Source organism: Protopterus annectens, chromosome 13.part0 (genome assembly GCF_019279795.1).
Source record: "Protopterus annectens isolate FY-2018-M chromosome 13.part0, PAN1.0, whole genome shotgun sequence".
NCBI classification, from domain to species: domain Eukaryota; kingdom Metazoa; phylum Chordata; order Ceratodontiformes; family Protopteridae; genus Protopterus; species Protopterus annectens.
Window position 1 is genome coordinate 508,280,448 of NC_056747.1, and position 15,808 is coordinate 508,296,255.

The 15,808-nt window shown below is 39.9% G+C and overlaps 1 protein-coding gene across 1 annotated transcript in view; it reads right to left on the reverse strand.

The window, feature by feature from the left end:
- Window positions 1-15,808, reverse strand: part of NCF1 (neutrophil cytosolic factor 1) — a 277,900-nt gene that overhangs the window by 33,966 nt on the left and 228,126 nt on the right. Inside the window, exon 10 of the mRNA XM_044054133.1 lies at window positions 14,836-14,990. Coding sequence (XP_043910068.1) covers window positions 14,836-14,990 — 155 coding nt within the window. The remainder of the gene's footprint in view (window positions 1-14,835; window positions 14,991-15,808) is intronic.

A 15,808-nucleotide genomic window follows, 5' to 3' on the forward strand; every position in this document is an offset into this window, starting at 1 on the left:
AGTGCAAGGTTTCAGTGCCTTTCACAGTTTTAGATGAGTAGCTATACAAACAAGGCCTAAAGGTGGGTTTTTTTTTCAATACACATAAATAACAAGCATACCTATAGGGTGGACAAATAGGATGACATGCTCGAGTTCCTCCATGTGCAGATCACCATAGACAAAATCCTGTAGTATACACTAGCCAGTTTTTAATTTCTCCAAGTTTTTTTGGGTTTCTAATATCATGATGGGAATGGACCCCATTCCTAAGTCAAAGTATGATTAATGTTCATGAAATTAGTATCGTTTCACTCTTTGATGTTACCCAAAAGTGCTCTTCGCAGCATCCGCAGTGTGCCCAATAATGACTCCTACAATTCGTACGGTGTTACATGAATTGGTAACATATCTAAATATGCTTGTAAATTCTTTTTTATAAGACCAGTTGCTCCTACTACTACTACTGGAACTGTCTGGGTATCTTTCTTCCATATGTCTCTTGTTTCTGCCTGCAGATCAAGGTATTTTATGACTTTGTGTCTCTCTGTACACAAGGCACTGTAGTCACTGGGTGTGGTGATTTCAATGATCAATGCTATTTCTGTCTTCTTTTCTTCGACCACTATATCCGGTTTTCTAGCATCTATCTTTTGAACTGTTGGTATTGGGTGATCCCATGTGATATAAATTTCATCATTTTCTATGATTCTTTGTGGCTTATGTTTCCAGTGTTTTTCAGCCACTTCAGTACCAGGGTATTTGCATAATTTCCAGTGTAACAGTCTTGCCACATTATTATGCCTATCAGTATACAGTCCCTCTGCCATTAGTGCATTGCAACCAGCAACAAGGTGGGTGACTGTTTCCAATTTGGTTTTACAAAACCTATATATGTCTGTTTCTTCCACATGTTCAACAGACTTTGTAAACCAGAGTGTACGTAGCCCACGGTCTTGGGCTGCCAATATTAACCTTTCATTTCTTAATGTGAATTCACCTCTCCTTAACCATTCCTGTGTTCATTCTTGATCAACATGAGGCTCTTCCAAAAGTTTTCTATACTTACAACTATTTTTATGTTTTTTTCCACATTTCTTGCCTTCTCATCTGGTCCTTCACCTTATATTCTTTATTTTGTTTTTTAGCAGATTCCGTTGCTGCCTGATTTTTGTCCACTTCTGGTTTGATTTCCATTCCTGCTTGACGTTGATATGCTTCTGCTAAATTAAGCAGAAATGTCATCTTAGATTTATTCTCATGTTTCAAAACTTTCACTACATTTGGATCTTGTGAGGTCACTAGATATGTGTGGAGTCCCACAATTGCAGATCTGTACATGAAATCAATTTCAATGAGGCCCACCCCTCCTTCGGAATGGGGAATGCATAATCTTGGTATACACTGATTTTTATAAATCATTTGGTAAGCATGAAACATCCTTCTTGTTATAATATCCAGTCTATCCAACACTTTTTGGGGCCAATCAATCACTTCAAAACTATAAGTTAGGATAGGAAGAGCAAATTGATTTATAGCTTGGATATTTTTCCTAAATGTCAATGCTGTTTTTCAGATTAATTTAAGTCTTCTAAAGTACTCCCTACTGAGTTTTATTCACATTTGTTCATGTTTTATTGCTGATCCTTCATCAGTTCCCCAAGTATTTATACACTCCCTCTTGCTCAAGTTCTTTTATATCACATTCTTGTCCCAAACTGATGTTTTCCTGGTGCTGCAGTTTTCCTTTTTTAAAGGTTGCTTTTGCATATTTATCAATACCAAATGACATTCCAATATCATCTGAAAAAGTTTTGACAACCTGCAGCTGTGCTTTCAGTTCCTTATCTGATGAGCTATACAATTTTAAATCACTGACAAAGAGAAGATGAGACATCATTAGACTTTGTTGTTTTCTAGGAGCCAAATTGTAGCCATAGCCTAAACTGTTAAGTAAACAGCTTAATGGATTAATGGCAAGGCAGACTGGTAACGGTGACAATGAGTCACCCTAGAATATCCCCCTTTGAATTTTTATCCCTGGGATAATAATCTGTCCTTTATCATGGCTTAATTGCAAAGTGGTCTGCCACTGTTTCATGGTTACTGCAATGTAGTCAATCAGTGTAGGGTGTATCTTATACATTTTTAAGCACTCTTTTATCCATGAATGTGGGATACTGTCCACTGCTTTTTTGTAGTCAATCCATGCCATACTTAGATTCTTCCCCTTCTTACAGTACTCCACTATAACTTTGTTTACCAACAAATGATCCTTTGTTCCATATGACTTTCTTTTATTGCATTTTGTTCTACTGCCATAATTGAGTTTTCTTCTAAATGACTATAGACTCTGTCGGCATCATTTCCTGTGTACAGCTCATACGTCGTTGGAAGACAAGTTATTGATCTATCATTTTTAGGGTAGCTTGCAGGTTCACTCTTAAGTAAGAGCATTGTTTTTCCTGTTGTTAACCAGTGTAGTGTGTGTTTGGGGTGTGCATATAAATAGTTCTTACTCATGGCTAAATCCTCATGCAAAGAAGTTAATACATTAAGCCAAAAGTTAGGGACTGCAGCTGGGCCTGGGGTTTTCCAGTTAGAGGCTTTTCTCAACTTTGTTTCAATCTCTCTGGTTATTTCATCCCATTTCATATCCTGTACCTTTAAACTTCTTATTCTTTCTTTTACTTCTTCTGTCCATTTAGCATCTTTGTTATGTTCCACAGGATCTTCATAGATACTTCTCCAAAATGTATCTACTTCCTCTTTTTTGGCAGTCTTTCAATTCCTTTTACCTTCCCAATTCTCTATAAAACATTTCGGGTCATCAATAAATTGCTTATTTTTTGCTTTTCCCTTATATTTATCTTTGTATCTTCTAAGTCTTTCCATCTGTTTTGAAATTTTTAGTTTGATATCTCCAGTAGTGCATAATAGTTCCTGGTACGTTCTAATACTGCACATTGTTTTTATCACATCTACTTTTCTAAGTATTTTTGTTGATTTATTCCCTCTTCTATAATCTTCTAACAATGACACTTCTTGTCTTAGCTGCTTTATAGTTTTCTCTATTCGATATTTCCATGATGGTATTCGCTTTCGCCCCCTATTTAACCTCGCTAGCCTGTGTTCCTGTGGTAGAACTTTATCAGTTATTAATTTAGCAGCACAGTAATATATTCTGTTTACTTCTGTTATATTGCATGGATCTCTATGGACAGTCCTAATTACTGTGTTCATTTGCTTTATCAAGCTTCTGACTTTGGGGGTTTTATTGACCTTCTGCAGTCTATTTCTCTCGCTGATCTTGATATATCTGTCTTTGTCTAATAAATCAAGCAACTCTTCTCGTAACTCATTTTCTTCCATACTGAGGGCACATCCCTTGTTTTCCATTTCCTGCAGGCATTCCATAGAAAGTTCTGTAGCATCTTCCTGTGGCACATTCTCTTCAATTTCATCCTGTGTCATCTGTTCTGTCATATGGAAACTCACTGGTCTATTGCTCCTCATCACTGACTGCATCAGAGTTTCCACAGTTTCCTGTTCCTTTCTTTGCTGTCTAGCTACAAATGAATGTTTATACTGGTTTCCTGTGGAAGGCTCCAAAATATCTTGATATAGCCCCTGACCAGTTGCTTCCTGTTCCATTTGTTTCACCTTAATTTGAATATACATTGCTCTATCCTGTTGTGGTACTTTCTGTATTTGATTTACTACACTGAATCCTTCTCTTTGCAACTGTTCCATAACCTCAATTTCCATTTCTCTGACTTCTCCATTACTAATCTCTTTTTCTACTTTTCCTCTTAGTCTTCTTATTTTTGTATTGTAAAGTTTTCCATATCCAGATTCCTTTCCCTATATTTTTCTTCAAATATCTTTGGTGCTGCTCTTTTTGTATTGGTTATTTTTGCTTTCTCCATTGCATAAATATTACATCATATTAAATATCTTTTCCTTTCCCCTGTCCATATTTGTTCTTCACATGTCTCCTGATCTTCTTGCTTTTCCTTATTCTGGGGACTCACTCCATCATGCTGTGATGTAGTCTGTTTTAGACCTTCTACACTAAATCCTTCACTTCACAGGCACTCCATAACTTCAACTAGCCAGCTACAGGTCACCCTCCATGTCTCAAGATATTCACACTGTATACTTGGACCTACCGGAGATACTTACATGGCCTCAAACCTACAGATACAGAGATTTCTTGACTTTGTAAGTGCAAACACCTTTGACCAAATAGTGACTATGCCCATTAGATGCTCCAACATATTGGACCTCATGCTCACAAATATGGTAGAAAGCTGCCCTCCCCAATGTCTCATTCTCCCTAGTAAGGTCCAACCATTAAGCTGTCTTCTTTGAAATCAACTCAATAATCCTATTTCAACCAGTAAAAGTTAGGAACTATTCCAAGGCAAATCACCTTTTATTAAGTGATGGCTTGTCAAAATTCAATGTCCTTCCAAACCCTGAGAACACATCAGTCTATGATGAAATGCTTTTGGAAACTCTGTACAACCATGTCAATGGCTGCATACAGGCTGCTGTACCTACCAAAGGTAAGCCCCTGACTAGCCCCAGGAACAAACTGCCCTGGTGGCATCTCAAATTAAACAGGATATACAACAATAGGAAAAAATTGGTAAAAATCAGGAAGGGTAATTTCCATAAAGATACAAACCCACCTTTGGGAACTACTGCCTATCAAATTTTATTGGCAAGCTTAGCTAAGCTTAAAAGAGTCCCTTGATTGATTAGTATAGTATTCTACTATGATACTATTCTGCAGTTGTAGCAGCAGAGAACTGGGGTCTAATCAGCAGCATTTGCATTGATATCCAGTTTAATTGTTAGTATTAGTGTTAATAAAATAAAACGGTAAAAGGCAAAAAACATCTTTATTAACCAAACTTGGCAAGCATGTTTGTTCATAAAATGAACTTCATCAGACCAAGTAATTCCATTTAAAACTTCCTTTTATAACACCCCCCTGATCACATGATCATCCCTTTTAAATGCATTAAGCTTTTCCTTCTTAAAACAACTTTAAAATTTTCACGGTCATTAATACCTGGACTTATACAGGTATTTAACGTCACCTGCTAATGGTACTCCTTCCAATCTAATTCATCCTCCGCATCCCATCATACACTAAACCCAACCACACAATCTAAAATAATAAATTTAAAAACAGTAGCCCCTATTGATTCTGGATGAACCCCACTGACATGCTTAGCTAAAACATTAGTAAATTCTAGTTTCTCTATAGCTCATACATGCTCATAACCCCTTGAATGTAACTCTCTCGTTGTTCTAACTACACAAAAGGCAGTGCAAAATTGACATAATGCAATGTATACTATAAATTTAGATTTGCAGTCATATTTATGATTTAACCTTGTTTTATAATTTCTAGATTGTATCACTACCTTCTCTCCCTCTAAAATATACTTACAATAATTACATTTGAACAACCCACTCACATCACAATTTTCTTTTATATTTCTATAAAAATGCTTTTGGGCTAGCTAAATGGGGTTACTCTGAGGAAAATTTTCAAACCAAGAAATAAACCCACCTTAAAATTATCATCCTCTCCTTCTCTTCCTGTCACCCCTTTATTCTCTTTTTCTTTACTTTCCTCCCTCTCAAGATCTTATTTTTTTTTCCTCTCATAAAATGTTGAGAGTTGAGATATAAAGCATTAAGTGGAGCACTTGAAGAGAAGCAACTCTACTTTGAATCCTAGTACCTTATTGTTCAACAAAGACAAATGTAGGGACCTAGGGTAACATTACCTAGTTAAGTTGTCTTGTACCTCAATGGTATATTTAAAGTGCAATCTTTAGTTTATTTTATAATCCACTTCCTAATTTTTGCAGCTTGTAACTCTTCTAATCATATCAGCTAAAATGAAGTCCGTGCAGTATTACAAGTGTGTCAAGTTATTCTTTGAAGTATCAGCACGCCTGTCTCATGTCTCTCTATTTCTAAGACCTAATGACCACGTGTAATGCCTAATACATAAGCACCTCTATCTACAACTGCATATTTTGGGTATGGAAGACCCAACAGCATCAGAATGGGTCTGCAGTTTGAAGGAAAGGACAACAGAAATAGGTCTTGTTTTCACTCAAACAGATAACAGTGACATCATTTTTCTCCTGTTGCTGATATTCCAGTCTAAATGTCATTTGCTTTTATTGGTATTTTGAGAACAATTTACATACATAGTCTACCTCACAAAAGTTTGTTTCAGTCTGATGCAAGCCAGTAGCTCAGAAAATACTGACAATATGTACTTTCATTGTGCTATTGGTACATAGCTATATTATTCATTTTGGTGAAGATTTTCTTTTATTTTTGGGTGGAAGTGTCAGTGATTCAACATCTGACTACCCTAAAACTACATGGAATCCCTGTCAGGAAATGATACGTCCTAGATCTAAAGATCTGAGCTGTGTCAAATGTGCCATGTTTTTACATATCACAAGGAAATGATCAAGGTATTTAACGCGTTTGCCGTTTCCTGTTCTAAATCCAGGACTCAAAGTACAGTTGTTACACTTACCATAAATGTAGATGTTCGAGTGTATTCACTGTTGCAGTCATCACATTTGGGTTATCCCTGCCAAGGTTGCCCTCAGTCGGCCTGAATACCAAAGGCTTAGTATTTCTGCATTGGTTACCGTTGCTCCAGGACTGATATCAGGTCGTCAGTAGTATAAAATAAGGCAGCTGATGCTATTACATCAGTTTTTCTTGCCCTAACTGTCAGAAGCCCCAAGAGGGAGCTAGGTTATGGTGGGAGAACACCACCAGTAGAAAGTAAGTACCAAAAGTTCCTTGTAAGGGGAGACAGAGAGAGACAGACAAGGGGCATGGAGGGAGGAAAACCAGGACTGCAACAGTGAATACACTAGAACATCTACATTTATAATAAGTGCACACAACTGTACTATGTTCTTCATGTTTCACTGTTGCAGTCATCACATTTGGGTTGATTCCCAAAGCTTAAGAAAAGGGTGGAAGCAGTCAAAAAGACTGGGGGCTGGCTAGGATGCCCTGCAAGTCTGTGGTGGCAAAGCCTGCCCTGAATTTGGAGAAGATAGGCAGGTGGTAATGCTTGGTGAAGGTATGAACTGATGTCCATGTTGCAGCCTCCAGGATGTCCCTGGTGGGGACCCCTGTTAGGAAAGCTGCAGAGGTGGAGGTTGCTCTGGTAGAATGTATCCTGACCCCCTTGGGGGGAGGTTTGCCATGTTGCTTGTAGCAGAAATAGATGCAGTGTGCTATCCATTTTGAAATGGTTTGTTTGGATATGGCTTTGCCCTCTGCTCCTGCAGCAAAGCTGACTAACAATTGATCTGTCTTTCTAAATGATTTAGTCCAATCTAGATATAATCTGAGCTGTCTGTGCACATCTAGAGAGTGCAGTATCCTTTCCCCCTTATTTTATGGGTTAGGGAAAAAAAGGTGGGAAAATTGAATGGATTGGTTGAAAGCCACACTGGACAACACTTTTGACATGAAGGATGCATTAGTCCTGAGGGAGACCCTGTCAGCATGGAAAATGATGAAGGGCTCTACAGCCATTAGTGCTTGTAGCTCGGATACACTTCTTGCTGAAGTGATGGCCAGAAGCAAGGCTGTCTTCCATGAGAGAAACTTTATCTCTGCTGAAGCTGCTGGTTCAAAGGGGGGCAGGGTGAGCTTTTCCAACACAAAGTTTAGGTCCCAAGCTGGGGTAGGTGCTTTTCTGGGTGGCCTCAAGTTGTTAGCCTCTCTTAGGAATTGTTTGATGAGAGGGTGTGATAAAAGAGGTGGCTCTGTGCTGAAATGAACAGAGATAGCAGAGGCATGAATTTTAATAGAAGAAAAGGATAGACCCCTGTGTAGTAAGTCAGCAAAGTAATCCAGGATGAGAGGTAGGGAGGGCTGTGCCATCCCGGCTTCCTTAGCCTGGATCCAGGTGCAAAACCTTTTCCATTTGTCAGCATAAGACTTTCTACTGCTAGAGCATCTGGCCTTGCGTATAACATCTAGAACTTGTTTGCTGAGATTGGCAGCTTGTGCAGTGGTCAGGGAATAAGCCAGGCTGCCAGACTGAGGGTGTGCAATTGGAGATGCATGAATTCTCCTTCCCTCTGGGTCAGCAGTGTTGGGATCTGAGAGAGGTGTCATGGTGGCAGAGGTGACAGGGTGCACAGCAGTGTGTACCAGTGCTGGCGTGGCCAATCTAGGTCAATCAGGATTGTCCTCAGTTTTTCCTTCCCTTATTTTGAGCAGTACCCTTGTAATGAGCGGTAGTGGGGGAAATGTGTAGACCGAGAGGTTGACCCACTGGAAGGATAGAGCATCCACTTTCCAGGCCTTGTAGTGAGGCTCCCTGGTGCAGAACTTGCTGAGCTGATGGTTGTAGTGGGAAGCAAAGAGGTCGACCTTTGGGGTGCCCCATTTCTGAGTTATAAGGGTGAAGGTTCTGTGGTCTAGCTGCCACTTGTGTGGGTCCAGAAGATGTCTGCTTAAATTCTCTGCCAGAGAGTTTAGAGAACCTGGCAGGAATTGTGCTAACAGGTGTAGTTGCATGGCTGAGGCCATGTGCCAAAGGGTCATGGTGAGCCTGCACAGAGGGTACGAGTGAGTCCCTCCCTGCTTGTTGATATACCACATCACAGTGGTGTTGTCTGTTTTCATCAGTAGAGCCCCCGGGGAGAGTAGGGGTCTGAAAGCTGTCAGTGCATGTTGGACAGCTAACATCTCTTTTGGTTGATGTGCAGATGTATTTGATGTGGGCTCCATTGGCCCTGTATGCACCTGCCCCTCCAGGTGTGCACCCCGGACATAGTCTAATGTGTCTGAGGGTCTGGGCTGCATGGGGTTGTGAGAAGGGTAACCCCTTGTTGCCCACCAAAGAAAATCTTTCCTTAAACAAGGTATCATTGGTATAAGAGTTTCCAGGTCTTGAGAGTGTTGACACCAAAGGCTTTTTAGGTACCATTGTAGTTTCCTCAAATGCAGTCTGGCATATGGAATGAGTAGAATGCAAGAAGCCATGAACCCCAGAGCTTGCAGGATTTTCCTAGCGGATAACTGGGGTCTGGTGGCTAGTTGAGAGAAAAAGGCTGTCAGGTAGGTTTGCTTTTCTGGTGTAAGGAATGCCATCTGGGATACTGTGTCCAGGTTTGTTCCCAGGAATATAATTTGTTGGGTGGGTACTAGTTTGGATTTCTTTTCATTGACATTATACCCTAGGGATGTCAAAAGGTCCTTTAAAAGGCCAGGTGCTTGAGCAGCATTTCCTGTCTGCCTGAATTAGGCAGTCGTCTAAGTAGGGGTAAATATGAATATTTCTTTGCCTGCAAAAAGCAATGGCAGGAGCCAAACTTTTTGTGAATACTCTGGGAGCAGTGGATAAGCCAAAGGGAAGCGCAGAGAGCTGAAAGTGCAGTGATCCTGCCCTGAAACGTAGATATTTCCTGCATGATTCCCTGACTGGGATGTGTAGATAGGCCTCTTTTATGTCTAGGGTGGCTAACCAAGCATCTTTGTAGAGCATAGGTAGTCGTTGTTGGAGGGTGAGCATTTTGAATTTTGGTATCTCCAGAAAGGTGTTTAGAATGGAGAGATTGAGGATGGGGTGCCAAGTACCCTCTTTTCTGGGTACCAGAAATATTCTGGTGTAGAAACCTTGGCCTATCTGTTCTGCAGGAATGTGCTCTATTGCCCTCAGAGAGAGCAGGGAAAGAACTTGCTTTTTGCCCTCTGCCCACTGGCTTGGGGGAATATCTGGGAACCCTTTTGGGGTTGGTAGAGTGTGGAAATAAAATTTGTATTCCTGGGACACTATGTTGAGGACCCAGCGGTCATTGGTAATGGTGGCCCAGGTGCTTGCGTGGAAGGAGAGTTTTCCTCCTAGGGGCATGTGCAGGTGGGCAGACGGAGGGGGTGGAAGTGGATAGTCATTGTGAGTTCTTACCATGAGGGGGTGGCTTAGCACTCCCTGGTTTTTAAGAGGAGGAACTCTATTGCTTAGATCTCTGCATTCCCTGGGGCTGCTGTCTGGGGGCCTGCTTCCCCGGGGTCTGGGCTGAGCTGACCTGTAGGGGGCAGGAAAGGACCAGTGCTTGGAAGGGCAATGCCTACTGAACCTGGGTGGCTGGACCTGCAGGAAGTCCTTAACTGTCTGCATAGATTTATCTTTTTCTTCCATCTTTTTTAAGACCTCCTCTGCCTTAGTGTCAAATAAGTTGTCTTTGTGCAAGGGTGCGTCCAATAATTTGGATTTGACATGATCTGGCAAGGGCTGTTCCTTAAACCAAGCATGCCTTCTAAGGACAGAACCAGTGACTTGCTACCCTGCAAGATGCTTCTAGGGCATCAAAACCACATTGTAAGGGGTGCTTAGTTACTTGACTTGCAGAATGCATTAACTATTGTAACTCCTTATTTTCTGCACAAGCAGGAACAGATGATATTTTTTTGTTTGAGGAGTTCCATGGTATGTTGCTGAAATTTTAGCATATGGAACTGACAATTTAGTGCTCTAACAGCAAGAGTAGCAGAGGTGTATACGTTTTGATCCCATCTGTCTAATACTCGGGAATCCCTATCTAAGGGGGTGGGATTCTTAGCAGAAGTTGCTTTAATTCCTTTCGTCCCTTGAGAAATAACCTCAGGGTCAGCAGTAGGATTTTTGAAAAGAAATTTGTGAGAGTCAGGGACTCTATAGTACCTGTCAGGTTTCCTGGGAGCAGGAGGGAGGGTGTCAGGAGTTAAACTAGATTCCATAAAAACATCATCCACAACATCTAGGACATGAGGAATGGCCAGAGGTCTGTGCTATGGAAGATCTAAGAATTCCCTGAGTCTCTTTTTAGACTGAGGGTAGTCCTGACATTTCCATTGGAAATGCTCCCTTAAAGTACGTAGGGTTTCCCCAAAGGAAAAGTCCTCAGGTGGAGAGACTGAAGGAATGGATTTCTCTGCATCAGAATCCTCATAAGCAGACAGAGGTTGCATGTCTTCATAGTCAGATGCATCAGAGTCATTGAACTCCTGTCCAGATAAAACTACTGGGGACAAATCTCTTTTTCTTTTGGAAGGGGTAGCTTGGCTTCCCCTGATCAACATTATAAGGTCTTTTGCCATTTTAAACATTTGAGACTGAGGCAAGGAAGCAGGTACCTGAGACTGGCTTGTCAGTTTCTTGGTTGTGGTTCGTACCCTGGGCCTTAGAAACACAGTAGTTTTCGAAAGAACGGTAAACGCGAAAGAAGTCGTTGGTCTGTGTTGAGAATCATTAGCGTGAAGTACTTCCTCGGAAGCTGGTGCCTGCTCAGCAGCTCTGGACCCATCCAAGGTAGAGACATCTGCAGGATCCTTAGTCGATGAAGAGTCTTGCTGCATACTGGACTCCAAAAGAGACTTGGTAGCGGCCTGCAAATCCACAGAGGTGGGCATCAGGGGCTGCAGAAGCACCTCACTGAGGACCAGAGAACTGATGACTAGCTTAATGGAAGTGCCGTTGGAAGGTTTGGACCTGTGTAGTCCGTCTCTGTCTTTATCCTTACGTTTTTTCAGAAGATCTGCTGTCGGATGGCTTACCGAAGCCATATCGGAATTTGAGGACTGGGAGTGAAAATATCTAGTTACAATAAGGGCCCAATAATGTATAGTTCTGGCATTGAACAAAGCACAAAATCGACACCAGGGGACGTCATGGTCTGGGCCTAAGCAAGTGAAGCAGTAAGAATGAAAGTCTCTATGTGGTATTTGCTCTCCACAGGTGAGACAATTGTTAACTTTTTCTGACATCGGTTAGAGCAAGAAAAAAGGATCCCCAATGGGGTACTTAGCTTTAGAAGACTTCAGCTTCAATTAGGAAAATGAAAACTCAAGCAGCGGCCGACCAGCACTCGTGTGAACTGCTTCTGCTTCTGGCTCCTCGACAAAAAAGACTGATGTAATGGCGTTGGCTGCCTTATTTTATACTACTGATGACCTGACGTCAGTCCTGGAGCGATGGCAACTGACGCAGAAATACTAAGCCTCTGGTATTCAGGCCGACTGAGGGCTACCCTGGCAGGGATAACTCAAATGTGATGACTGCAACAGTGAAACATGAAGAACATCTGCAAGTCCTAGAATTATATAAAAATGTACAAAAGTACAGGAGAACAGTGAATGTTAAACACTACTGTTATCCCTTTAAAGTTTTTTGCTGGGATGCAAGCTCCCCAGACCCCTTGAACTTATATGTACCAACTCTGAGATTGCCATAACTCGGAGAAAAGGAAATATTCTGAAAAAGAACAATCTTGGCCTTAGAATAAGTAAGTTTGCATTTTCAGTCATTTGGTCTCACTATTCCTGTGCTCATAGTTATGAGTCTCAAAATTTCAAAGAGTTTTCTACCTTTGCTCTAACTGATGAAGAGAAAAGCAGTTTGGCAGCACTAGAAGCTAAATTCCAGACATATTATGAGGCAAAGAAGAATCAATCTCATGCCAGGTGATTGCTTTATTTATTTACCAGAAACAAGGGGGAACAACAGTTAATGCATATGTAATAGATTTCAGACACAGGACAAATGACTGTGAATTTGAAAAGCTATATGATTCATTGATCAGAGACAGAATTATATCTGGCATTAAATCAACTACATGAGGCATGATAGTAAATAAATGAAACATAACTCTTGAAAAGCCATAGATGTGTGTTGTACAAGTGAGCTATCAAAAATGCAACTAAAATCTTTAACTCATAACCATATAAAATTGACACAGTATCTGAAAAGAAGAAGAAAATAGTTGAACACTTATAAAACTATGTGAGGCTACACTAGATCACAAGACATTTTTGAAGATGGTGCCTTGTAACAAACCTAAAACAAAGAACCATACCCACTGCACTCATGGCTGTAGACATGAAGAGAGGCAGTGCAAGGCAAAGAATCATGTTTGTAGGATATGTGGTACTGATGACTATTATTTAATAATATGTTGTAACAGGAAAAAGAAACAAAAACAGAATTTTAATACTCTATAGTCTGCCAATGATGAAAAGTCTGAAATGTTTGTAAGCACTGTGGACATTTTTTCTGTGAACAATGTACAAAAAAGTCAGAAACAGGGGTCATGAAGCAATAAGGCATAATTAAAAGTTCTGATTAAAAGTACGAAAATGTGTCTAAGAAATAGTAGAATATCTTTGCCTTACTATTCATTGAGTGTTAGCTGGACAAATTTTCAACTCACCAAGACTGAATTCAGCACTTCTATTTAAGCACCATCAGTGATCCAGTATTTGGGGTCTTTTCTTTTTTCATCATGGTTCTGTAAATGTAGTTAGTATGTTTAGGTAAGAGGTGTGAGGAGTCAAAGTTTCCTGCATGATGATGTAAGGGGGGCTTAACCCCGTACAAAAAATGTTTTTGGAGATGATTTGATGACCAGAATCTTTGATTACTTTTTTGATTCAGTTGAAGTTTCATCTGATGGAATCATAGGGGTAGGAGCAGACTGTAATGTAATCTGAGTCTGCGTTATAATACTTGACTTTATGAGGGTATGGTTGAGTGATTCACCGTTATTTTGGCATGTGGATTGTTATGCCAGTGTGTACTGTTATGCCTTTGGATTGTGGCTGTTCAGACCCTAGAACTAGTGTGCCATTACAGTCAGTGTCACTCACTACACACCACTGTTTGTGATTCTGGCTATCCTTTGTACTATCATGATATGGAGAGGCACAGAACATAAATGAAACTACAGAGATTGTATCCTAGAGTAGAAAGTGTCTATCCTACAACATTAAAACTTTTATAAAATCTCTACAAATAAATTCACTGGAAATTTCTCCAGGCCGGCATTTCTGGTCTTATTTTTGGATTATTTGTTATGCTGGTTTTGGATTTGTTCTGGTATCTTCCAACATTCTATCTGCTTCTATAAGGCATACCAAGAAAAATGGATACTGATAACAGAAAATAATTTGAATAAATAGATAAATATAGGTAAATATATAATTAAATAAATAGCAAACTGAGAAATTAGCTCTACTCTTTCAAAACCGAGATGTGCCATGGTTTTCAGGCTTAAAAAAAAAAACTCATACTACGGTAAACATCCATAGATCTCAATTAAATAACAACTCATTATAACATACGCCGGACAAAGAAGATGCACTGTGGGTGGATAAAAAAGTAAAAACTTTGTTTTAATTGCCTTAAACAGAGGGTTGAAGGGTGAATGCTTTTTTTTTTAATTTCACTGTTAACCAGCTAAGCTTACTAAGTGCAAGTACTTTTTTTCAAGGATTACTAAGAAGTGTTTCCACCTATTTGCCATGTGTGATTAATAGTTATGTAACAAAGTGAACATTTTAACAAAGGGATTGCTGCCAAATGGTCTGTTTCCTTACTTTTAAGATGCAGCAATTACATATTTGATCATTCTAATACCAGAGCACAGGAGAACAACTCCCTCAATAGTGGCTGTGGAGGACATTTTTCACAATGAAAAACGCAGTTTGAAATGTAGTTAAATATACCTTCAACCAACTGGCTTTGGTTGCTGGTCCTTTCAATCATTCCAACTCAAAAAAAGAGGTAGAGAGTCTATATGGGTAAGCACACAGAGCTGTCACGTACAGTGACTTGCTTAGACTGTCACAGAGTTTGCAAATGGAGAGTGAGGGACTAAAACTCAGAACTAGGGATGGAATTGTTTTACCAGTTCGCAGCCTTCCTCTTCCCAATTTCAGAATTATGATTGGTTACAAAGTAATAACAGGAACAAATACTCTTTTGCTGTTGATTGTGACACCTGCTACTTTACTTACCTGTCATAAACTGCACATATTTTTTCCTTCTCTGTTCCATCTTGTCCTTGTTAGGTGGGTCTTGGAGGTATTTTCTACTGTTTCGTCGGTAAGTCTCCTGAGGGATTTGTTTCCTGGCCTGTTTGTGAATGCTCTGGACATTTCTGATTGTAGACCTGCAGAAGTTAAAAAAAAAAAAAGGCAGAATAATTCAGTTATTTCATGATACCTATTTGTTTCAGCATCTCTCATTTTGTGAGGCACTGTTTGTTTGGAATGAAGCAGTACAGTCTATTTCAAGTTGCATCCGACATACAAACACAGGACAGCCAAAGCAGTCAAGGGGCTGTTGTCAGCAGTGCATTATGCCACTATTTCTCTTCAAACAATAATTTTAGAGAAGACTGAAAAGTATTAAATATGGAGAAGAACTTAAAATACAAAAGCAACATAGCTTTCCTTGATGGATTGTTACAGTATTATACAATATATGAAACAGTACACACTATAGGAAATAACACAGTTTCACCAATATTACACAGTTAGCATAAATCCATTTTAGCATATTATAACTGGAGCTGCAAACACTTATAAAGGCATAAGACTTGCATGAATAGTGTAGAAATCCTTCTTTATAGAGTAGCAGAAGACACATCAGAGGTTGCAAAAGAAATCAAAAGGGTTTCATTTCCAGTCATCATCATAATTATCCCTTTTTCCTCATTTTTTACATTGGGTTGGGGTATTGTGTAAACTGTCACAACCTCTCTTGATTTAATGCCACTTTTACTTCATGAGTCATGCCTGAATGTCTAAGGACATTTTTCATACAGTTAGCCACCTCTTTACTTGACATCCTCATTTCCTTGTCTTCTTTTCTCTCCCAAATCTTCTTCGCCAGTTGTCTTCTGCCTTCCTGTACATGTAACTGAACCTCAGTAATCTGTTTATTTTGACCTTTTCTGCAACTGTAGCTACTATGGCTTCTGCTTTA